Source organism: Heteronotia binoei, chromosome 1 (assembly GCF_032191835.1).
Source record: "Heteronotia binoei isolate CCM8104 ecotype False Entrance Well chromosome 1, APGP_CSIRO_Hbin_v1, whole genome shotgun sequence".
Lineage (NCBI taxonomy): Eukaryota > Metazoa > Chordata > Lepidosauria > Squamata > Gekkonidae > Heteronotia > Heteronotia binoei.
In genome coordinates, this window is record NC_083223.1 from 267,763,566 (window position 1) to 267,787,740 (window position 24,175).

Here is a 24,175-nt window from a genome sequence, read left to right on the forward strand (position 1 = left end):
AATGCTGGTATTTTAAGTAAATAACACTGGCGGGGGTCAAGTAATGGGGGGAGGGGTGATTAGAAAGAAGCATATGGGATAGATGAAAAGAAGTTATTAATGGAAATTGTTACCGGATGTTATCAATAAAATTGTTTAAAACAAAGGATGGCCGCTTCATGTATGTTCCTACTGAAGTGTTCTTATCAAGTGGCCATGGATCCAGGCCGGTCCTGCTACTGGGCAAACTAGGTGATTGCCTAGGGCGCCAGCCTTCGGGGGGGGCAAATTGGGCACCTCCATGAGACTTAGTGACTTTAATTGTGCGGGGGGTTGCCAGAAGTTAGCCTTGTCTAGAGTGCCAGACAGTCTAGGGCTACCCCTGCATGGCTCAGTGGAGGAGCCTCTGCTTGGCACGTAGAAGGTCCCAGGTTCAATCCCCAGCATCTCCAGTTGAAAGGACCAGGCAGTAGGTGACGGGAAAGACCTCTGCTTGGGACACTGGGGAGCCATGGGGAGGGGCTGTGGCTCAGTGGTAGAGCCTCTGCTTGGCATGCAGAAGGTCCCAGGTTCAATCCCCGGCATCTCCAGTTAAAAGGACCAGGCAGTAGGTGTTGGGAAAGATCTGTGCCTGAGATCCTGGAAAACTACTGCCCGTCTGAGTACACAAGACTGACTTTGATGGATCAAGGGTCTGATTCAGTCTAAGGCAGCTTCATCTGTTCTGTTCATCTCTTCGGAGCAGCTACCCCATTGTCTTAGCAGCAACGTTAGTACAGACTGGCCAAAGTCCGGCGCCCCACTGTATCCAGCCACGGCCCCGACTCACCGCAACTCTTGCCGCACCTCCAGGACCGTGTGTCCTGTGATGATGAATACCTCGGTCATCTCGTCCGTCAGCATCTTGCAGGAGTAGCCGATGTTCACGGCTGTTTCTGGAGAAACAAATGAGAGCTGAGTCAGGGACCAGACATCAACAGAGGTGACAGGATAGAGGCTTACAAGATTATGCATGGGATAGAGAAGGCAGGGAAAGAAGGACTTTCTTCCCTTTCTCACAACACAAGAACTCGTAGGGACTCCATGAAATTGCTGAGCAGTAGGCTTAGAACGGATCAAAGGAAGTCCTTCTTCACCCAAAGAATCATTTACACGTGGAACTCACTGCCACAGTAATTGGTAGCAGCTACAAGTACAGACAGCTTCAAGAGGGGTTTGGATAAACATACAGGTCCATCAGTGCCTATTAGCCACAAGAACAAGTAGGTGATGGGAAAGACCTCTGCCTGGGACACTGAGGAGCCATGCGGAAGGGTTGTGGCTCAGTGGTAGAGCCTCTGCTTGGCATGCAAGAAGCCTCATACCAAGCTGTAGCCAATGTGAAATTGCTGCTGGAGACGCTTTGCGTCCCCTTTTTAAAAAATTATGTAAAGAATCTATATAATTGAATCAATATGGGTCCCCGGTCTGATGAAGACTGGAAAGAAGCAAGTACTTAATCGACTGGCTTGTCACCACACTACTTTGGGACTTGAACATACATGTTTTGGACATTTGGACTGGTTTCTATATATTTCTTTGTAAATTGGTCACTAGCTTGTATTTTTTGTTGTGTTATCCATTATAGTGACCTCTCTCGGATTGTATTCTCCCTCAATTGCACAGCAGAGCTACTGAGCCAAGCCTCCCTTCTATTGGCTGAGGCTCCTTGCTCCCCCCAGTCCCCTGGGGAAGAAAGGAAAGAGTCACAGTTTCCTTTGCTCAGTTCCCTGGATCCCAGGGGAGAAATACAAAGAAAGCACCTTTAAGACCAATGAGTGCTAACGTTTTAAGCATTGTTTTTAATTTTTAAAAAGATATATATTTGTGTCCATCTATGATCTTTATAGAATTTATATCTCTGCTAGCTAATCTTAAATAGGTATACACATGGCCCGACCCAACACGGCTTGGCCTAACCTGATATGGTCCAGCCCAACAAGGTCTAATTTATGTCAGATCCGGCCCTCATAACAAATGAGTTTGACACCTCTGAATTTAGGCCGATTAGGATTTCCTCAGTTCTCTTAGAGGAGGCATTCCTCTCTGAAAGAGAGAGACAGGACCTCTTCTAAGGTTATTTCTATGACTAATGTCTCATCTAGAAATGCTTTAAGCGTACTTTTCCCTGACAATTTTCTAGGGTTGGCTGATGAGGACTTCTTCAGTCCTTTTAGAAGAGGCATTCCCAGCAAGAGAACGTCGACTGCGGGGTGACGTGATAGAGGTTGACAAGATAATGCCTGGGATGGAGAAAGTAGAGAAAGAAGGCCTTTTCCCCCTTTCTCACAATACAAGAACTCGTGGGCATTCGATGAAATTGCTGAGCAGTCGGGTTAAAACGGATAAAAGGAAGTCCTTCTTCACCCAAAGGGTGATTAACACGTGGAATTCACTGCCACAGGAGGTGGTGGCAGCTACAAGCATAGCCAGCTTCAAGAGGGGATTGGATAAAAATATGGAGCAGAAGTCCATCAGTGGCTATTAGCCACAGTATATATATGTGTGTGTGTATACACACACATATATATTGGCCACTGTGTGACAGTGTTGGACTGGATGGGCCATTGGCCTGATCCAGCATGGCTTCTCTTACGTTCTTATGGCCACTGTGTGACACAGAGTGTTGGATTGGATGGGCCATTGGCCTGATCCAGCATGGCTTCTCTTATGTTCTTATGGCCACTGTGTGACACAGAGTGTTGAATTGGATGGGCCATTGGCCTGATCCAGCATGGCTTCTCTTACGTTCTTATGGCCACTGTGTGACACAGAGTGTTGGACTGGATGGGCCACTGGCCTGATCCAACATGGCTTCTCTTATGTTCTTATGGCCATTGTGTGACACAGATTGTTGGACTGCATGGACCACTGGCCTGATTCAACATGGCTTCTCTTATGTTCTTATGGCCACTGTGTGACAGAGTGTTGGGCTGGATGGGCCACTGGCCTGGTCCAACATGGCTTCTCTTATGTTCTTATGAATGTCTCTTTTATGGTGACGTCTCTATGATGGAAGGCTCATCTAGAAACAGTTTGAGCAGGCTTTTTTCCCCCCTCCCAGAGCTATTTTCTTTACTCATGTGCAAATTTAACCAATTTACTGACAAACTTCTAGGACCGACTAGTTAGGATTTCTTCAGGGACCTACCTCAAAATGAATAAAGCAACTCCAAAACAGCCACCTCCCCAACCCTGCGCCAACTTCCCTCTCCCCCCCACCCCTGGAGTGCCTCTCACCCTGCTTATCTCCGGTCAAGACCCAGATCTTGATGTTGGCGAGTGTGAGAAGGGCGATGGTCTCTGAAACTCCCTGCTGCAACTTGTCCTCGATGGCGGTGGCTCCCAGGAGCTGAAGGGCAAGAGGAGGAGGAGAAGACATCATAAGAACATAAGAGAAGCCATGTTGGATCAGGCCAATGGCCCACCCAGGCCAAAACTGTGTCACAAAGTGGCCAAAAACCCCAGGTGCCATCAGGAGGTCCACCAGTGGGGCCAGGACACTAGAAGCCCTCCCACTGTGGCCACCCCCAAGCACCAAGAATACGGAGCATCACTGCTCCAGATATAAGAACATAAGAGAAGCCATGTTGGGTCAGGCCAATGGCCCATCCAGCCCAACACTCTGTGTCACATAGTGGCCATAAGAACATAAGAGAAGCCATGTTGGATCAGGCCAATGGCCCACCCAGGCCAAAACTGTGTCACAAAGTGGCAAAAAAATCCAGGTGCCATCAGAAGGTCCACCAGTGGGGCCAGGACACTAGAAGCCCTCCCACTGTGGCCACCCCCAAGCACCAAGGATACCCCAGACAGAAAGTTCCAACAATACGCTGTGATTAACACCCACTGATGGACCTCTGCTCCATAGGTTTATCCAATTCCCTCTTGAAGCGGTCTATGCAGCTCTGGAGCAAGGAGTGCCTGTTTGAGCGTTTCGCCCAGTGCACCCAAACCGAGCCAGCCAGACCGCAATGAGTGTCCCCAGGGGTCAACAGGGAATGGGGGAGGGTTCACCGAAACTATTTGGAAAGAGATGTCTTGCCTCCTGTTATTTGGCAGGAGTGGCCATATTGCAGCTTAGGAGCCACCTGTGGCTCTTTCACACATATTGTGTGGCTCTCAGCTGGCTTGCAGAAGGCATTTGTCTCTTTAAATCATTTCTCCAAGCCCAGTCAGCCTGAGGCTTGGAGAATGCATTTAAAGTTGCCTTCTTTCCACCTCTCCCTACCCCATCTATTTGCTTTCCTTCCTTCCTTCTGCCTGCTCTTAAATGTTTGGGACGCATGTATTAAATAAATAAATTAAACGTGTCATGGGGAGGGGAGGAAGAACCTGAGAGAAATTTTGGCAGTGGAAAGGTGGGGCAATAATTAATTAATTATCATATGGCGTTGTGTGTAGAATAGCCAGGAGATCCTAAGATTGTCTGGCAGCTGGAAGAGAGAGCCAGTTTGGGGAGAACAGCTAGTTTGGTGTAGCAACCGCTACACATATGTGTGCAGAGTCTTATCTGGGAGAACCGGGTTTGATTCCCCACTCCTCCACTTGCAGCTGCTGGAGTGACCTTGGGTCAGCCACAAGTTCCCTCCGAGCTGTTTTGCTCAAGAGCAGTTCTCTCACTCAGCCCCACCTACCTCACGGGGTGTCTGTTGTGCAGAGGGGAAGGGAAAGGAGATTATAAGCCGCTCTGAGACTCCTTTGGGTAGCGAGGGGCAGGGTCTAAATCCAATCTCTTCTTCTCCTTCAGCATTATGCATCGCTAGGTGGCAAGCTAGACTTGGTCTTTTTGGACTGAGAGAATCGTGAGAGAACTATGACTGACCCAGAGTCACCCAGCTGGCTGCATGTGAGGGAATCAAACCTGATTCGCCATACTAAGAGTCCACTGCTCTTAACCATTACACCTCACTGGCTCTCTGGAAGTGGGGAGTAGAGGCTGGTTAGAGAGCCAGTTTGGTATAGTGGTTAAGCGTGCAGACTCTTATCTGGGAGAACCGCGTTTGATTCCCCACTCCTCCACTTGCACCTGGTAGCATGGCCTTGGGTCAGCCACAGCTCTGGCAGAGATTGTCCTTGAAAGGGCAGCTGCTGTGAGAACCTTCTCAGCCCCACCCACCTCACAGGGTGTCTGTTGTGGGGGAGGAAGGGAAAGGAGATTGTGAGCCGCTCTGAGACTCTTCGGAGTGGAGGGCGGGATATAAATCCAATATCTTCTTCTGCCTCACAGGGTGTCTGTTGTAGGGGAGGAAGGGAAAGGAGATTGTGAGCCGCTCTGAGACTCTGTCCTTGAAAGGGCAGCTGCTGTGAGAGCCCTCTCCAGCCCCACCCACCTCACAGGGTGTCTGTTGTGGGGGGAGAAGATGTAGGAGATTGCAAGCCGCTCTGAGTCTCTGATTCAGAGAGAAGGGCAGGGTATGAATCTGCAAATTCTTCTTCTTCTTCTGGGAAAAAGATGTGAAGTGAAACCAGACAGAGAAGAGGTAAAAGAAGAAAAGGGAAACAGCATGAAATTCCCTGCCACCTGATATAGGGACTGCCTCTCACTCTGATAATGTAAGACACGTTCCCAAAGTAGGAAAGAGAACAGACAGCTATCCTCAACGGTATCTAAATGGTACCTCCACATTCGGAGGCAGTGTCCTTCTATATGCCAATCACAGGGGCAACCCTGGTTGGGAAGCAAGTCTGAATGGTCCCTTGGTCCAATCCGTCAGGGCTCTGGTGGAGGGGGGGGAGGAGGAGGAGGAGGATGGGCTTTATACTCCACCCTTAGGGTGGAATTTCAGAGCGGCTTACAATCTCCTTCTCTTCCCCTCCCCATAACTGAGGCAGGTGGGACTGAGAGAGCTCAGAGAGAACTGTGACTGATCCAAGGTCACCCAGCAGCTGCATGTGGAGGAGGAGGAGTGAGGAATCAAACCTGGTTCTCCCAGAGAAGAGTCCACGCTCTTAATGCTACACCGAACTGGCTCTCAAGAACAGACATGCAGAAGTAGAATCTTAAAAACCATTTCTGCTACAGAGACAGGCCGCTGTGTCGTTCAATAAACAAAAAGGGGGTGGGGGAGGCGTTCACTCAAGTAGCTGTTCTGAGTCGCTAACTAATCGTGTCACAGAGCATGAATTTGTCTACAGGGGAAACAAGGGTGAAGGATGCAACTCAGGGAGGGACGCTGGCTCAGTGGTAGACCATCTGTTTGGTAAGCAGAAGGTCCCAGGTTCAATCCCTGGCATCTCCAACTAAAAAGGGTTCAGGCAAATAGGTGAGAAAAACCTCAGCTTGAGATCCTGGAGAGCCACTGCCAGTTTAGGGGAGGGAGGGTGGCTCAGGGGTAGAGCATCTGCTTGGTAAGCAGAAGGTCCCAGGTTCAATCTCCAACATCTCCAACTAAAAAGGGTCCAGGCATGAAAAACCTCAGCTTGAGACCTGGAGAGCCGCTGCCAGTCTGAGTAGACAATACTGACTTTGATGGACCAAGGAGGGTCTGATTCAGTATAAGGCAGCTATGTCTATGTTCATATCTCGGTGGGCCACCTTACCACCATGTCGTTCTCCACCTCCTCGTACAACCGGGCCACCCTCTCCTCGCGGCCCTCGCTGGTCGTGCTGACTCGATGCAACCGCTCAGCCCAACTGGCATAGTAGCTTTCCTCCAGGTCGCGATAGGCCAGCACCAATGTTCGAAGACCCTCGCCGGCGTATTCCTGAAAGCAAGAGTGGGACAGGAGGGGACGAACATAAGAACATAACATAAGAACACAAGAGAAGCCAAATTGGATCAGGCCAATGGCCCATCCAGACCAACACTCTGTGTCACACAGTGGCAAAAAAACCCCAGGTGCTGTCAGGTCCACCAGTGGGGCCAGGACACTAGAAGCCCTCCCACTGTTGCCCCTCCCTCAAGCACCCAGAATCCAGAGCATCACTGCCCCAGACAGAGAGGTCCATCAATACTCTGTGGCTAAGAGCCACTGATGGACCTCTGCTCCACATGTTGATCCAATCCCTTCTTGAAGCTGTCTATGCTTGTATCCGCTGCCACCTCCTGCGGCAGTGAATTCCAGGTGTGAATCACCCTTTGGGTGAAGCTCAGGGGGATGGCCTTTGCTGATCTTTGCTGATCATTGTTGTTAATGCGCCCCTCTCAGGTGCTTATCTCTTGCTGCCCCTCACCCCTGGAACTTTCTCCTAAAATACTTGTGAGAAACACCAGAATCATAGAATCATAGAGTTGGAAGGGACCTCCAGGGTCATCTAGTCCAACCCCCGGCACAATGCAGCAAACAAATACCTCCCCCTAAATTCACAGGATCTTCATTGCCGTCAGATGGCCATCCAGCCTCTGTTGAAAAACCTCCAAGGAAGGAGAGCCCACCACCTCCCGAGGAAGCCTGTTCCACTGAGGAACCGCTCTAACTGTCAGGAAGTTCTTCCTAATGCTGAGCCGGAAACTCTTCTGATTTAATTTCAACCCGCTGGTTCTGGTCCTACTTTCCGGGGCCACAGAAAACAATTCCACACCATCCTCTAGATGACAACCCTTCAAGTACTTGAAGATGGTGATCCTATCACCTCTCAGCCGCCGCCTCTCCAGGCGAAACGTGCCCAGCTCCTTCAACCTTTCCTCATAGGACTTGGTCTCCAGACCCCTCACCATCTTTGTCGCCCTCCTCTGGACCCGTTCCAGCTTGTCTATATCCTTCTTAAAATGTGGTGCCCAAAACCGAACACAATACCCCAGGTGAGTTCTTGCCAGTTCTCTTTCTTCCCATCCAGGTTCTGAAGTGTTCCTTGGGCCAGATCCTGGCAGTGGGTTCCCTTCCTAAATGATCTCCCTTCCTCGGCACGCACGCCCTCTCAGCTTCTGGGCTCCACCCCACCCCCCATGTCCAAAAGGAGTGGTGCTTGAGGGGTCTTCTCATCACTCCTGGGCCTGCTCTCTCGTAAGAACTATTGGATCAGCCCAGTGAGGGGCCATCTAGTCCAGCCTCCTGTCTCACACAGGGGCCTCAGGCAGTTCCTCTGGAGGGCCAGCAACAGGGCAGAGAGGCTGAGGCCTTCCCCTCATAAGAACATAAGAAGAGCCCTGCTGGATCAGACCAGTGAGGGGCCATCTAGTCCAGCCTCCTGTCTCACACAGTGGCCTCAGCCAGTTCCTCTGGAGGGCCAGCAACAGGGCAGAGAGGCTGAGGCCTTCCCCTCATAAGAACATAAGAAGAGCCCTGCTGGATCAGACCAGTGAGGGGCCATCTAGTCCAGCCTCCTGTCTCACACAGGGGCCTCAGGCAGTTCCTCTGGAGGGCCAGCAACAGGGCAGAGAGGCTGAGGCCTTCCCCTCATAAGAACATAAGAAGAGCCCTGCTGGATCAGACCAGTGAGGGGCCATCTAGTCCAGCCTCCTGTCTCACACAGGGGCCTCAGGCAGTTCCTCTGGAGGGCCAACAACTGGGCAGAGAGGCCGAGGCCTTCCCCTGATAAGAACATCAGAAGAGCCCTGCTGGATCAGACCAGTGAGGATCCATCTAGTCCAGCCTCTTGTCTCACACAGGGGCCTCAACCAGTTCCTCTGGAGGGCCAACAACTGGGCAGAGAGGCCGAGGCCTTCCCCTCATAAGAACATCAGAAGAGCCCTGCTGGATCAGCCCAGTGAGGGTCCATCTAGTCCAGCATCCTGTCACACAGTGGCCAGCCAGTTCCTCTGGAGGGCCAGCAACAGGGCAGAGAGGCCAAGGCCTTCCCCTCATAAGAACATCAGAAGAGCCCTGCTGGATCAGACCAGTGAGGGTCCATCTAGTCCACCATCCTGTCACACAGTGGCCAGCCAGTTCCTCTGGAGGGCCAACAACTGGGCAGAGAGGCCGAGGCCTTCCCCTGATAAGAACATCAGAAGAGCCCTGCTGGATCAGACCAGTGGGGGTCCATCTAGTCCAGCATCCTGTCTCACACAGGGGCCTCAACCAGTTCCTCTGGAGGGCCAACAACAGGGCAGAGAGGCCGAGGCCTTCCCCTCAGAAGAACATCAGAAGAGCCTTGCTAGCTCAGACCAGTGAGGGTCCATCTAGTCCAGCACTCTGTCTCACACAGTGGCCTCAACCAGTTTCTCTGGAGGGTCAATAGCAGGGCAGAGAGGCTGAGGCCTTCCCCTCATAAGAACATCAGAAGAGCCTTGCTAGCTCAGACCAGTGAGGGTCCATCTAGTTCAGCATCCTGTCTCGCACAGTGGCCTCAACCAGTTCCTCTGGAGGGCCAACAACAGGGTAAAGGGGCTGAGGCCTTCCCCTCATAAGAACATCAGAAGAGCCCTGCTGGATCAGACCAGTGAGGGTCCATCTAGTCCAGCACTCTGTCTCACACAGTGGCCTCAACCAGTTTCTCTGGAGGGTCAATAGCAGGGCAGAGAGGCTGAGGCCTTCCCCTCATAAGAACATCAGAAGAGCCTTGCTAGCTCAGACCAGTGAGGGTCCATCTAGTTCAGCATCCTGTCTCGCACAGTGGCCTCAACCAGTTCCTCTGGAGGGCCAACAACAGGGTAAAGGGGCTGAGGCCTTCCCCTCATAAGAACATCAGAAGAGCCCTGCTGGATCAGACCAGTGAGGGTCCATCTAGTCCAGCACTCTGTCTCACACAGTGGCCTCAACCAGTTTCTCTGGAGGGCCAATAGCAGGGCAGAGAGGCCGAGGCCTTCCCCTCATAAGAACATCAGAAGAGCCCTGCTGGATCAGCCCAGTGAGGGTCCATCTAGTCCAGCCTCCTGTCTCACACAGTGGCCTCAACCAGTTCCTCTGGAGGGCCAACAACAGGGTAAAGGGGCTGAGGCCTTCCCCTCATAAGAACATCAGAAGAGCCCTGCTGGATCAGCCCAGTGAGGGTCCATCTAGTCCAGCCTCCTGTCTCACACAGTGGCCTCAACCAGTTCCTCTGGAGGGCCAACAACAGGGTAAAGGGGCTGAGGCCTTCCCCTCATAAGAACATCAGAAGAGCCCTGCTGGATCAGCCCAGTGAGGGTCCATCTAGTCCAGCATCCTGTCTCACACAGTGGCCTCAACCAGTTTCTCTGGAGGGCCAATAGCAGGGCAGAGAGGCCGAGGCCTTCCCCTCATAAGAACATCAGAAGAGCCCTGCTGGATCAGCCCAGTGAGGGTCCATCTAGTCCAGCATCCTGTCTCACACAATGGCCTCAACCAGTTCCTCTGGAGGGCCAACAGGGCAGAGAGGCCAAGGCCTTCCCCTCATAAGAACATCAGAAGAGCCCTGCTGGATCAGCCCAGTGAGGGTCCATCTAGTCCAGCATCCTGTCTCACACTGTGGCCCCAACCAGTTCCTTGATGGTAGGCAGGGTAATTTTTCAGGAAGGTGGGGTAGGGCTGAGTCAGATATAAATTACCTGCCCACCATCTTCTTCTCACTTTGACCTAGAGGGAACTCCGATTTTCTGGGTTACACCTCTGAGGATGCCAGTCACAGTTGCTGGCGAAACGTCAGGTCTCACAATGCCAGGACCATGGCCACACAGCCGGGAAAATCTATAACTAATGAACTCCAGCTGTGAAAGCCTTCAACAACAAATGTTTTTCTACATCTTTCTATCAAAGATTTTTCTGTTTCTGGGGGGGTTGGGGGAGGAGCATTCAATTTGACTCCCCCAGGAGCTCCCAACAGGGGTTCCTTCTGCCCAGAGTCAACCCCTAAATCACATGAAAACAAATCACATGACTTGCCCGTCTCAAAGACGACCACGGGAACGTCGCCCTCTTTTTCCCACCCCCCTCCGCTTCCCGATCCCCCGCTTCCCCGCCCTCCGCTTCCCGATCCCCTGCTTCCCCGCCCTCCGCTTCCTGATCCCCTGCTTCCCCGCCCTCCGCTTCCCGATCCCCTGCTTCCCCGCCCTTCGCTTCCCGATCCCCTACTTCCCCGCCCTCCGCTCACATTCAGATGGTCGGTGGTAACGTTGTACAGCTCCTGGTTGCCAGGGTGAAGCCGCTCGAGCAGGATGGTGTCGGCTCCCTTGCAGTACAGACGGATCTGCCCCTCGTGGTTCCGCACTGGGGAGGGGCGGGGGGAGAGGAGGCAGGGAAAAGGAGAAAAGAGGAGAAACCGCTTTTGAATTCCAATGGGAAAGGGGCAAGTCTGTGTCGAGAGGGTGGGAAACTGGGGGTGAAGATAAGAGAGGAGGAGGAGGAGGAGAGGACGTCTATTAGCAGCTGTTCGCCGTGAGAGCTCTGCAGAACCTCCACCTTCAGAGGCAGTCGACCTCTGAGAACCAGCTGCTGGAAGGGATCGACAGAGGACAGCTCACGCGTTCGTGACCTGGTGGCAGGCTTCCCAGAAATGTCAGGCTGGTCCTGGTGGGAACCGGATCCTGGATTACATAGGCCCTGGGACTAATCCAGCAGGGCACACGCGTTACATGTCGGGACCAAGGGTCTGGTTCACTAAAAGACAGCGCCATTCATCAGGGAGAGGCCATGGCCCTTTGCTTGGCATGCAGAAGGTCCCAGGTTCAATCCCCAACATTCCCAGTTGAAAGGACCAGGCAGGAGGTGATGGGAAAGACTTCAGCGTGAGACCCTGGAGAGCTGCTGATAGTCTGAGTTGGGTCTGTGGCTCAGTGGCAGAGCCTCTGCTTGGCGTGCAGAAGGTCCCAGGTTCAACCCCTGGCATCTCCAGTTAAAAAGGACCAGGCAGGAGGTGATGGGAAAGACCTCTGCCTGGCTGCTGCCAGTCTAAGTAGACAAGACTGACTTTAATGGACTAATATTCTTGATTCACTATAAGGAAGTGACCTGGGTTCATAATGGAGGCACCGTGGCTCAATAGCAGAGCATCTGGCATGCAGAAGGTCCCAGGTTCTGTTCTCAGCATCTCCAGTGAAAAGGACCCAGAGCAGCTGATGTGAAAGGTTACTGAGTAGGAGTCATGGCTCAGTGGAAGAGCATCTGCTTGGCATGCAGAAGGTCCCAGGTTCAATCCCCAGCATCTCTAGTTCAAAGGGACCAGGCAGGAGGTGATGGCAAAGACCTCAGCCTCAGAACCTAGAGAGCTATGGAGAGGGGCTGTGGCTTAGAGGTAGATCCTCTGCTTGGTATGCAGAAGGTCTCAGGTTCTATCCCCGGCATCTCCAGTTAAAAGGACCCAGGAGTAGCTAATGTGAAAGGTTACTGCCAACCTGAGTAGGAGCCATGGCTCAGCGAGAGAGCATCTGCTTGGCATGTAGAAGGCCCCAGGTTCAATCCCCGGCATCTCCAGTTCAAAGGGACCAGGTAGGAGGTGATGGCAAAGACATCAGCCTCAGAACCTGGAGAGCTAAGGTGAGGGGCTGTGGCTTAGAGGTAGATCCTCTGCTTGGCATGCAGAAGGTCCCAGGTTCTATCTCCGGCATCTCCAGTGAAAAGGACCCAGGAGTAGCTAATGTGAAAGGTTACTGCCAGCCTGAATAAGAGCCATGGCTCAGCGAAAGAGCATCTGCTTGGCATGCAGAAGGCCCCAGGTTCAATCCCCGGCATCTCTAGTTCAAAGGGACCAGGCAGGAGGTGATGGCAAAGACCTCAGCCTCAGAACCTGGAGAGCTATGGAAAGGGGCTGTGGCTTAGAGGTAGATCCTCTGCTTGGCATGCAGAAGGTCCCAGGTTCTATCCCCGGCATCTACAGTTGAAAGGACCAGGTGGGAGTTGATGTGAAAGATCTCTGCCTGGGATCCTGGAGAGCTGCTGCCAGTCTGCGTTGGGGAAAGCAAGTGGCGACACAGTAGAGAACAGCAGGAAAAACAAAAAAAACTGTGTACAAGAAATAGATACATTCCAAAAATGTATAGCCTCTGTGTCAATTTCTTAAAACTCTCAGAGATACCAAATAACACAGTAAAAACCATTTCTTTCACGAGGGAAGGTTCCACTGCAGAGAAAGGACAGTCCTTTTGCACATAAAGTCACAAGAAGCCTTTACACTTTTCCAAACACCCTGCGTGGAATCCAACGCTCCTCTTAGATGACGTGGCTCCAAAAGGACTTTTATTTAAAACCTTTTGTTTCAGAAATTCCTAGTTTTGTCCAAGACACCACAGATTTGATTTCTAAAGTGGAAGAACTGAATCCACCAGCAGATTCATATCTGGTGTCTACGGATGAGTGTTTGGAAACGAGTAAAGACTTGTCGCGAACGTGGGCTTTATGCGCAAAAGCACCGTCCTTTCTCTGCCGTGGCACCTTCCCTCATGAAAGAAACGGTTTTTACTGCGTTCTTTGGTATCTCTGAGAGTTTAAGAAATTGACACGGTGTCTATACATTTTTGGAATGTATTTATTTCTTGTACACAGTTTTTTGTTTCTCCTGCCAGTCTGATTAGGCAACATTGCCCATGTTTCTTCTGCCAGTCTGAGTAGGCAACATTGCCCATGCTGGACCCAGGCTCTGATTCTGCATAAGGCAGCTTCAGGTGTCCAGAACTTCTGCTCGCCGGACTAGCCAGCTCTGTGCTAGACTTAGGAGGACCAAAGTTCTGGCTCGGCTTCCTACATCGAGCCCACCCTCCTGAGCGCACACCTCTATCCCCCAGCGCTTCTCCTTTCTCACCTATGACAGACATGCGCTTTCGAACATTGTTGAAGTCCAGGATGGCCAGCAGCTGGTAAGTCACGGGCCGCCCCAGCTCCTGCACCGTGATCGTCTTGGGGGTGCGGGAGCGAAACACAAAGCCGAAATTGCGAGCGGCCGTCACCAAGGCACCTTCGTCCGGAGACTGGGCTTTGTAATACAGTTCCCCTGTCGGGGCGGGAGGGAAAGGGAAGGAGAGGAGGGAAAGAAAGGCTGTTGAGATAAAGAGGGAAATCAAAACCTCGCCGATTGTCCTGACCCGGATTAGTCCAGGCAAGGCTGATCTCATCGTATCTTGAAAGCTAAGCAGGGCTGATTCTGGTGCTCCCTCTTAGATGTGAAGGTTCTCGTGAGCAAAAATTCTAATTTGTAAGCGACTGGCATTAAAGTTGTGAGCTACTCCATAAATTCGTTTGCTCTAGGTCTATCTGTCCTGAGCGAAGACAAAAAAGTGTGAACCGGAGGCTAAAAAAACTGAGCTAGCTCACACTAACTCAGGGGGAACGGGGAGATCTCCTTGGAATGCCAGAAGTCGGGAGGCAGGGCTCAGTCAACAGAGGTTGCAGTGATTTCCAGGTGCAGACAGACACTCACTTGCGCACACACACACACACACACACAGATTTCAGGACTTTATTTCTCTATTACTGTGTGCAAAACAGTAAAGGAGAGCCAGTTTGGTGTATATAAAAGTCCATTGCTTTTAACCACTACACCTCACTGGCTCTCTAGAAGTGGAGACTAGAAGCTGGTTAGTGGCCCATGTGAGGAGTAGAAGCTGATTGGAGAGCCAGTTTGGTGTAGTGGTTAAGTGTGAGGACTCTTATCTGGGAGAGCCGGGTTTGATTCCCCACTCCTCCACTTGCAGCTGCTGGCATGGCCTTGGGTCAGCCATAGCTCTGGCAGGGGTTGTCCTTGAAAGGGCAGCTGCTGTGAGAGCCCTCTCAGCCCCACCCACCTCACAGGGTGTCTGTTGTGGGGGGAGAAGACAGAGGAGGTTGTAAGCCACTCTGAGTCTCTGATTCAGAGAGATGGGCGGGGTATAAATCTGCAACCTTCTTCTATCAAGCATTTTGATCTGGCACCCTCAAACAAAATGGTTCTTGGAAAGGATGGCATAGAAGAAACAAGTCCAAAAAAACAAAGCACACCAAAATGCTGGTTAAAAAAAAGATAAAAGGTAGTCCCCCGTGCAAGCACCAGTTGTTTCCGACTCTGGGGTGACGTCGCATCACTACATTTTCATGGCAGACTTTTTAGTGGGGTGGTTTGCTTTTGCCTTCCCCAGTCACCTACACTTTTCCCCCAGCCAGCTGGGGACTCCTTTTACCGACCTCAGAAGGATGGAAGGCTGAGTCAACCTGGAGTCGGCTACCTGAACCCAGCTTCCGCCGGGATCGAACTCAGGTCGTGAGCAGAGCTTAGCACTGCAGTACTGCAGCTTTACCACTCTGCGCCACGGGGCTCTGGTAAAGCAGCATCAAAAAACAAAGCACCAAAGGAACAGAATTTCCGAACTGCAAAACAGCAAACGCAGCAAGTGGAGGAAATATAACTATACTGTTATGCAGAGGTCCCCAACCTTTTCGGTTCATGATCCACAAGTTCAGGTTTACTCGGGATGATGACCCACTTGCCCCCCCGTGGCATCATGCCCCTCACTGTGCCTCCTGCTCTCTCCCTTCCCCACCCCAGGTCTATTTCAATGTCTGGAAGGGCAACAGAGCGCTGCTCCGGGTTGTATAAAGGCGACCCCCCGCCAATCAGCTGATCGGCGGAGAAAACCGCACTGCGCGCTCACTCAGCACCCTGGGAGGCTGCTGCTGGCCTGCCCAGGCGCTGAGTGAGCGCGCAGTGTGGTTTCTCTCGCCGATCAGCTGATAGGTGTGGGGGGGGTGATTTTACACAGCTGCAAGTGGAGGAGTGGGGGAATCAAACCCGATTCTCCCAGAAGAAGATGATGATATCGGATTTATATCCCGCCCTCCACTCTGAAGAGTCTCAGAGCAGCTCACAATCTTCTTTCCCTTCCTCCCCCACAACAGACACCCTGTGAGGTAGATGAAGATATTGGATTTATATCCCGCCCTCCACTCCGAAGAGTCTCAGAGCGGCTCACAATCTCCTTTACCTTCCTCCGCCACAACAGACACCCTGTGAGGTAGATGAAAATATTGGATTTATATCCCGCCCTCCACTCCCAAGAGTCTCAGAGCGGCTCACAATCTCCTTTACCTTCCTCCCCCACAACAGACACCCTGTGAGGTGGGTGGGGCTGGAGAGGGCTCTCACAGCAGCTGCCCTTTGAAGGACAACCTCTGCCAGAGCTATGGCTGACCCAAGGCCACTCCAGCAGCTGCAAGTGGAGGAGTGGGGAATCAAACCCGGTTCTCCCAGATAAGAGTCCGCACACTTAACCACTACACCAAACTGGCTCTCCAAGGTAGGGTGTGAGATTTGTGGCCCCCCCCCCCCCCCCCGGCCGCAAAGGAGACCATCTTCAGGACCCTGGTGGGTATGAGATCTGCACCCCCTGGAAGGTACCGAGCCAACTCCCTTCCTCCTCTCTGTCTCTGACTGCCCCCACCCCAAGCTGACCCCCAGGTTCCCGATCCCAACCTGGGTTCTTCTCCTCGGACATGACCGTGTGGCAGAGGGAGAGCAGGCGGAAGAACTCGTGGACGTGGGCGTCTCCCAGCTTGACTGCCTCCAGGAGGCCGGTGTCCCAGAACATGAAGTTGGGGTCAGCCAAGGGGTTGAAAGAGAAATCGACGGGTTCCGTTTTCTGCAGGGGGAGAGAAAGGGACAGATCAGAGCGGGGCTACTCAGGGCGTCTTCCCTGCACTGCACAAGTAACCAGCATTAGACCCACTTCCCCTCCTTGAGCTGTGAGCACCGGAACTTTATCTAACCAAAAAGGAGGAAGGGGAAATGAGACCGTGGAAGGATTTTTGTTTCATGGCTGCCTTGAGGGATAGTTTAGGCTGAGACAGGGAGTTTCCCCGGGGTCACCCAGTATGCTTTATGATGGGGGAAGTCGGCAGAGTGGATTTGAATCTAGGTCTTTCCAAAGACAGCGTGTTACTTTCACATTCGTTTTAAGCCAGGGGTGCTGAACTCATTCGTTATGAAGGCCGGATCTGACCGAAATGAGACCTTGTTGGGCCGAGCTGGGCCATGTGTGTACCTATTTAGGATTAGGTAGCAGAGATATAAACTTTATAAAGGACACAGTCAAACACAACTAAAAATATATGCTTAAAACGTTAGCACTTGTTGGTCTTAAAGGTGCTTTCTTTGTATCTCTCCCAGGGGATTCAGGGAACTGGGCAAAGGAAGCTCTGGCTCTTTCCCTCCCTCCCCAGGGGACCAGGAGGGGGAGGAGCCTCAGCCAATGGAGAAAATCGAGGTTTTGCTCTGTAGCTCCTGTGTGACTGAGTACGCCTGGCAAAGCAAGCTGTGAGGCAGAAGGAAGCAAGAGAGAGGGAGAAGGAAGCAGACAAGAGACAGTTGCTCGGGGGCCTGATAGGAGCCTTCCGGGGGCCTGATTCGGATCCCGGGCTGCATGTTTGACACGGGTTTTAAGTGTTTCTTTTTTGTTTGCAAATACAGTGGCCTTCTGAGATGGCTTTATCAAGGAAGAAACTGCATTGGAAGAAAGGGAGGGGGGGGAAAACTTTTTTGCTAAAAAAAAAAATCCATCCCTGAATTACTTTTACTTTGGGGGAGGGGGGGCAGAGAATAAGTGTAACTGTAAGTTTCCCCCAGCAGGAGTAAAAACATCTTGGGGTGGCTTTTTCTAGTGAGAAAATGGCAGGGGAGGGAAGGGTTAACCTCTTTCTTGACAAAGCAATAAAAAAAAGCTGCCTTTGCAAGATAGAAAAAAAGGCATTTAGAACAAATACAGAAGAAAAATTAATAGGCAGTTGAGCTCTTAGGCCAACATTTTAACCAACTCACACTCGCCATCTAAATTTGGGAGATCTACTAGCTAGGCCTACGCAGGGGCTTATCTTCCAGGAGCAGGGCCTTTTTCAGAGTGGCTCCCGAGATTCAGAAAATTTTCTTCCCTGGGAAATCTGAGCCCAGAGCAGGGTGTGGGGGAGAAAGGTATTTGTATAATTCTATATATTCTTTTCAAGTTTCTTTTCATAGACTGGTCATATACATGCACTGATCCTGGCAGCAGAACACTGGCAGTCAGTTGTGTGTACACGGGGGCTAGGGGGGCCAGTCTTGCCATCACGACTGCTGGGAACCTTGGGGAGGGGGAGGAGTCTAGGAAGGGGGACAGCATCACAAGCACAGTGACATCCAGGGGTGTTTTTTTGTAGCAGGAACTCCTTAGCGTATCAGGCCACACCCCTCTTGTGTAGCCAATCGTCCAAGAGCTTACAGGGCTCTTCGTACAGGGCCTACTGTAAGCTCCAGGAGGATTGGCTACATCACAGGGGGTGTGGCCTAATATGCAGAGGAGCTCCTTCTAGAATTCCACCCCGTAGCTAATCCTCCAAGAGCTTAGAGGGCTCTTCGTACAGGGCCTACTGTAAGCTCCAGGAGGATTGGCTACATCACAGGGGGTGTGGCCTAATATGCAAAGCAGTTCCTGCTATGAAGAAAAAAAACCCCGGTGACATCATTTCCAGGTTATTGCTCGGAAGTGATGTCACTGTGTCTGCAACTCTCTGTTAAGTTCCACCAATGTCTCTGTGGTAAGGACCGCAAGATTTGGGGGGAAGCCAGCATCGCAGACACAGCGGCATCACTTTCAGGCGACAACCCCAGGGCTCTTTTTGCTAGCAGGAGCTCTCCTGAATATTAGGCCACGCCCCCCCCCCTGATGGAGCCATCCTCCAAGAGCTTAGAGAGCTCTTAGTACAGGGTCTACTGTAAGCTCCAGGAGGACTGGCTACATCAGGGGTGTGTGGCCCAGGGATGGAATTCTAGCAGAAGCTCCTTTGCATATTAGGCCATGCTCCCCTGATTAGCCAATCCTCCTGGAGCTTACAGAGCTCTTCGTACAGGGCCTACCGTAAGCTCCAGGAGGATTGGCTACATCAGGCGGCGTGGCCTAATATGCAGAGGCGCTCCTGCTAGGAAAAGAACCCTGGGGTTGTCCCCTTGCGTGACGCCTGCAGCATTATGTCCCCATATTTCTCATGAGGTTTGATAGACTGAGTACAAGCTGGGGGGGAGATTGGGAGGCTGCCCCTTTTCGTGGCCGATTAGCATGCCTTGGGGGGTGGGGCAGCAGGAAGGCGAGATGTTGGCATCTGCTCCTCAACCCCCCCCCCTCCAAAGTTTGTTACTGCTACCCTCTCCAATGAAGCCACCCACCCAACCATCAAGACTCTGAAATTCTTACCTCTCCAAGCTCTGCTTTGTACCCCAGAACATCCAAAACATCACCTAGGGATGCAGAAAACAGAGACTGACATGTGAGTGCGGGGTGAGGGAGGCCACGCATCCGAATGACCCAACGTATCATCAGACAGTGAGCCAAGACTAAGAAGGTGACATTAATTTTTAAAAGGGGATTAGGCAGATCCCTTTAGAAGGAAACAGAGGCGTGGAGTGGTTATCTATCAGCAGCTACTAGCCACAGTGACTAAAAGGAGCCTCCCAATCTAGAGGCAGTCAACCTCTGTATCCTAAAGCCAGGAGGCACCATCGGGAAAGGCCTCAGGCTCTCTGCCCTGTCGTTGGCCCTCCAGAGGAACTGGTTGAGGCCCCTGTGTGAGACAGGAGGCTGGACTAGATGGACCCTCACTGCTCTGATCCAGCAGGGCTCTTCTGATGTTCTTCTGAGGGGAAGGCCTCAGCCTCCCTGCCCTGTTGTTGGCCCTCCAGAGGAACTGGTTGAGGCCACTGTGTGAGACAGGATGCTGGACTAGATGGACCCTCCCTGGTCTGATCCAGCAGGGCTCTTCTGATGTTCTTATGAGGGGAAGGCCTCAGCCTCTCTGCCCTGTTGTTGGCCCTCCAGAGGAACTGGTTGAGGCCACCGTGAGAGACAGGAGGCTGGACTAGATGGACCCTCACTGGTCTGATCCAGCAGGGCTCTTCTGATGTTCTTATGAGGGGAAGGCCTCGGCCTCTCTGCCCTGTTGCTGGCCCTCCAGAGGAACTGGTTGAGGCCACTGTGTGAGACAGGAGGCTGGACTAGATGGACCCTCACTGCTCTGATCCAGCAGGGCTCTTCTGATGTTCCTCATTATTATTGCTAGTAAATATTAATAAATAACTACAATAAATAATTGATGTTAAGTCTTGGTATATTATTTTCTAGTGCTCAAACTAATCCACACACTCCTGACAACAACCCTGTAGATACTGAGCTAGATGGACTGATGTATCTAACTGGCATTCCCATTCAGACATTTCTTTGCCACGCCAAACCTGGGCAAACGGTCTTTCGAGATGCTTTGGCAGAGACCACTTACCCAGCGCTCCCCTCCCCTCCCTGCCTGGCTGGCTTACCGTAGCTCCGTTTGTTCACCGAGCACTTGCTGAAGACCATGATGTTCTGGGTGAGGGTCCCCGTCTTGTCCGAGAAGATGTACTCCACCTGCCCCAGCTCCTCGTTCAGGGTGGTGGTCCGCGCCTCGGCCGGTGTGCACCGCTTCGCGCAGTACATCTTCTTGTCCCAGTTGATGAAGTAGCTGTGCCCGAGACGGATCACCTCCACGCTGAACGCAAAAGGAGGGAGAGGTTAGAAGGTCTACCAAAGCCCCGGGAGCTTGGGCATCTCCCCAAAGCCACAGGTGGCATCCAAGGATGCGTAAAAAACTGTCTTGCCAGATCAGGTCCCAAGAACCCGTTTGCGGAAGTGGCCAGCCGCAAGCTGAGCATGAAATTGTCGATCTTCTGCAGTCCAGCTCAGGGGTGGGTTCTCAGAGGTACCCCACCTTGGTGAGTGGCAGCAGCACTGCACTGAGAGCCAGTTGGGTGTCGTGGTTAAGTGTGCGGACTCTTATCTGAGAGAACCGGGTTTGATTCCCCACTCCTCCGCTCACAGCTGCTGGAATGGCCTTGGGTCAGTCATAGCTGTCGCAGAGCTGTCCTTGAAAGAGCAGTTCCTGGGAGAGCTCTCTCAGCCCCACCCGCCTCACCGGGTGTCTGTTGTGAGGGAGGGAGGGAAAGGAGATTGTCGGCTGCTCTGAGACACTGTCCTTGAAAGGGCAGCTTCTGGGAGAGCTTTCTCAACCCCACCCACCTCACAGGGTGTCTGTTGTGGGGGAAGGAGACAAAGGAGATTGTGAGCCGCTCTGAGCCTCTGTCCTTGAAAGGGCAGCTTCTGTCAGAGCTCTCTCAGCCCCACCTACCTCACAGGGTGTCTGTTGTGGGGGAGGAAGGGAAAGGAGATTGTTGGCTGCTCTGAGACACTGTCCTTGAAAGGGCAGCTTCTGGGAGAGCTCTCTCAACCCCACCCACCTCACAGGGTGTCTGTTGTGGGGGAGGAAGGGAAAGGAGATTGTCGGCTGCTCTGAGACACTGTCCTTGAAAGGGCAGCTTCTGGGAGAGCTCTCTCAACCCCACTCACCTCACAGGGTGTCCGTTGTGAGGGAGGAAGGGAAAGGAGATTGTAAGCCACTCTGAGACTCAGAGAGAAGGAAGGGATATAAATCCAGTATCATCTTCTTCAGCCTTTGATGAGAAACTCTGAAGGATCTTCTACGTGCCAAGAGAGATCTCTCTCATGACCTGTCCTTGTTTGCCATAAGGTGCACACGCTCCTTGGGTTTGTGAATTTAACAAGCTGAGACAGACCGTGGGGGATTTCAGCGAAGAAAAAGTAGGCCGCATGAGGCAGCCTGAGCAGAAGTGGGAATTTTAGTACACGCAGCCTTTCCCATTTATTTATTTAAAATATTTCTGTGCCAACTTTTCAGAGACCTGCTTTACAACTTGCAATTTGCAATTACTCAAGTTCCCTGATCTGCTATGGGGAGGGAGCAAGGAATTAACTGGCTATGTTCCTCCTCTGTGGGTAAGGGGGGGGGGGAGAGAACATAAGAAGAGATTGCTGGGCCCAGTGGTCCATTCAGTCCAGCATCCCTGTCTCACACAGTGGCCAGTTGGTTCCAACAACAGGGCATAGAGGCCAAGGCCTTCCCCTGTTGAGAAAATCAGAAGAGCCCTGCTGGATCAGACCAGTGATATATATAAATGCGGGATATAAATGCGGAAAATAAATAAATAAATCTAGCAGGGCTCTTCTGATTTTTTTTTTCTGATCCAGCATCCTGCCTCACATGGCGGCCTCAACAGGTTCCTCTGGAGGGCCAACAACAAGGCAGAGATCCCAAAGCCTTCCCCTCAGAAGAATATCAGAAAAGCCCTGCTTGATTAGACCAGTGAGGGTCCATCTAGTCCCAGCCGCCTCCTCTCCAGGCTAAACATCCCCAGCTCCTTCAACCTTTCTTCATAGGACTTGGTCTCCAGACCCGTCACCATCTTTGGCACCCTCCTCTGGACCCCTTCCAGCTTGTCTATATCCTTCAAATGTGGTGCCCAAAACTGAACAAAATACTTACTCCAGGTGAGGTCTTACCAGAGCAGAGTAAGAAGGAATGAGATAACTTGCCTTGCCTGGCTGTTATGGCTGGAAGTCCTCCCCCCACTACCCACCTGACACCGGGGAGGGAAGCAAAGTTGAAGATGGGCGTCTGGAGCAGAAGGAGACATGCTCTTACCTGGGAGCTAAGAGTGAGAGAGAAATTCATGCTGGGGAAGCCAAAAGGGGAAAAAAAAAGAAATTATAAAGAGAAAAGGGCAGACAGGGGGAGGAGGGAGGCAGGCAAAACAAGGAAAAGGATGAAACCAGGACCGATGGGAGGCGATCAGAACAGAATACAGAACTGGGAGTAACTTTTTCTAGAGAGGGGCAGCACAGCGGGGAGATCTTGGGACAGGGAAAGAAAAGGATTTCAGTGGTTTCCGAGAAGAAACAACATAACACGGAAGAGTCCACAGGCACCCCAGCCAGGGTTTCTTTTGTAGCAGGAGCTCCTTTGAATATTAGGCCACACACCCCTGATGTAGCCAATCCTCCAAGAGCTTACAAAAAAGAGCTCTTGGAGGACTGGCTTCCTTAAGGGGATGTGGCCTAATATGCAAAGGAGCTCCTGTTAGAATTCCACCCCCGGACATCACACAGAAGTGACGTCATTGCGCTGGCGATGTCACACGGCGACGCTCTGCTTTTGGGGCAAAACTCTATGGTTTGAGCCCCATTTTAACAATAGAGCTTGACCAACAAGCAGAACGTGGCCCCTGACATCACCGCTGCGACGCTGTCACTTCCGCTTGATATCATCGCATCAGGGATGACCCCGCCCACTCTCAAACTCCCCCTGCGGGTGCAAGAATCACATCTGCCAACCTGCCCCTGTTCCAGGCACATGAGGTGGCCTCAGAACAGAAATTCAGGCCACGCCACTGCACCTGCAAGAATAAAACTGGCCCACCTTGCAAGCTTGTTGCGAAGGCGATGGAAACAGAGGGCAGAGCTCTTGGAACATTCCAGAGCATATGAACATATGAAGCTGCCTTATACTGAATCAGACCCTTGGTCCATCAAAGTCAGTATTGTCTACTCAGACTGGCAGCGGCTCTCCAGGGTCTCTTCACACCTATTTGCCTAGACCCTTTTTTGGAGATGTCAGGGACTGAACCTGGGACCTTCTGCTTCCCAAGCAGATGCTCTACCACTGAGCCACCGTCCCTCCCCTACTAGACTGGGAGCTAAACACCGTTATTCCCAGGAATTTTTTTTTTGTAGCAGGAGCTCCTTTGCTTATTAGGCCACACCTCCCTGATGTAACCAATCCTCCGAGAGCTTACAGGGCTCTTAGTGCAGGGCCGAGGACCTGTTTACCTCAGGGACCGTCTTTCCCCCCACGTTCCCCAGAGAGTACTTAGATCTGGATGCCAAAACCTATTAGCGATCCCAGGGCCAAGGGAGGCAAGACTAAAACCCACCAGAGCGAGGGCCTTCTCAATAGCAGCCCCCTACTGGTGGAACCAGCTGCCGGAGGACGTGAAGGCCTTGCGGGGCCTCGCTCAGTTCCACAAGGCCTGTAAAACCACCCTCTTCCGGTTGGCCTTTAACTGATTCAGACTCGCCATTCTCGTAGGAGAAAACATAAAAACACTGAAGCCATCGGAAGTGAAACGACTACCTATGATGTTAACACCAGATTGTTTTAACAACTGAATTTTAAACGGATATATTAATGCTGTGAAATTTTAATCGATTGTTGTGATTTTATTGCTGCGGTTAAAACAATTTTATTGGTAACATATGGTAATAAATCTATTTCTTACATCTTTAAAAACTTCTTTTATCTACCCCATCTATTACTTTCTACTCCCCCCCCCCTCCACCCGTTACTTGACCCCTGCCGGTGTTATATACTTAAAATGCAAATATTTAAAGGTACCCTTAACTATTAAAACAAAAATTTATATTCTTCTTTTTAAAACTTAATCCTTATCAAAAATTGTCCAGTGTCCTTTTATTTCCCACTCTTTTTCTACGTATCGTCTAAACTTTTTCCA

The 24,175-nt window shown here is 51.6% G+C and overlaps 1 protein-coding gene across 2 annotated transcripts in view; it reads right to left on the reverse strand.

The window, feature by feature from the left end:
* The window catches only part of ATP8B2 (ATPase phospholipid transporting 8B2), an 83,318-nt gene that overhangs the window by 15,894 nt on the left and 43,249 nt on the right, over positions 1–24,175 (reverse strand). For both annotated transcript variants that reach the window (XM_060255737.1, XM_060255728.1), the window contains 8 exons: positions 20,093–20,301; positions 18,978–19,021; positions 16,232–16,397; positions 13,592–13,780; positions 10,949–11,064; positions 6,562–6,726; positions 3,259–3,370; positions 809–914 (listed from right to left, as the gene is read on the reverse strand). In XM_060255737.1, coding sequence (XP_060111720.1) covers positions 809–914; positions 3,259–3,370; positions 6,562–6,726; positions 10,949–11,064; positions 13,592–13,780; positions 16,232–16,397; positions 18,978–19,021; positions 20,093–20,301 — 1,107 coding nt within the window. The remainder of the gene's footprint in view (positions 1–808; positions 915–3,258; positions 3,371–6,561; positions 6,727–10,948; positions 11,065–13,591; positions 13,781–16,231; positions 16,398–18,977; positions 19,022–20,092; positions 20,302–24,175) is intronic.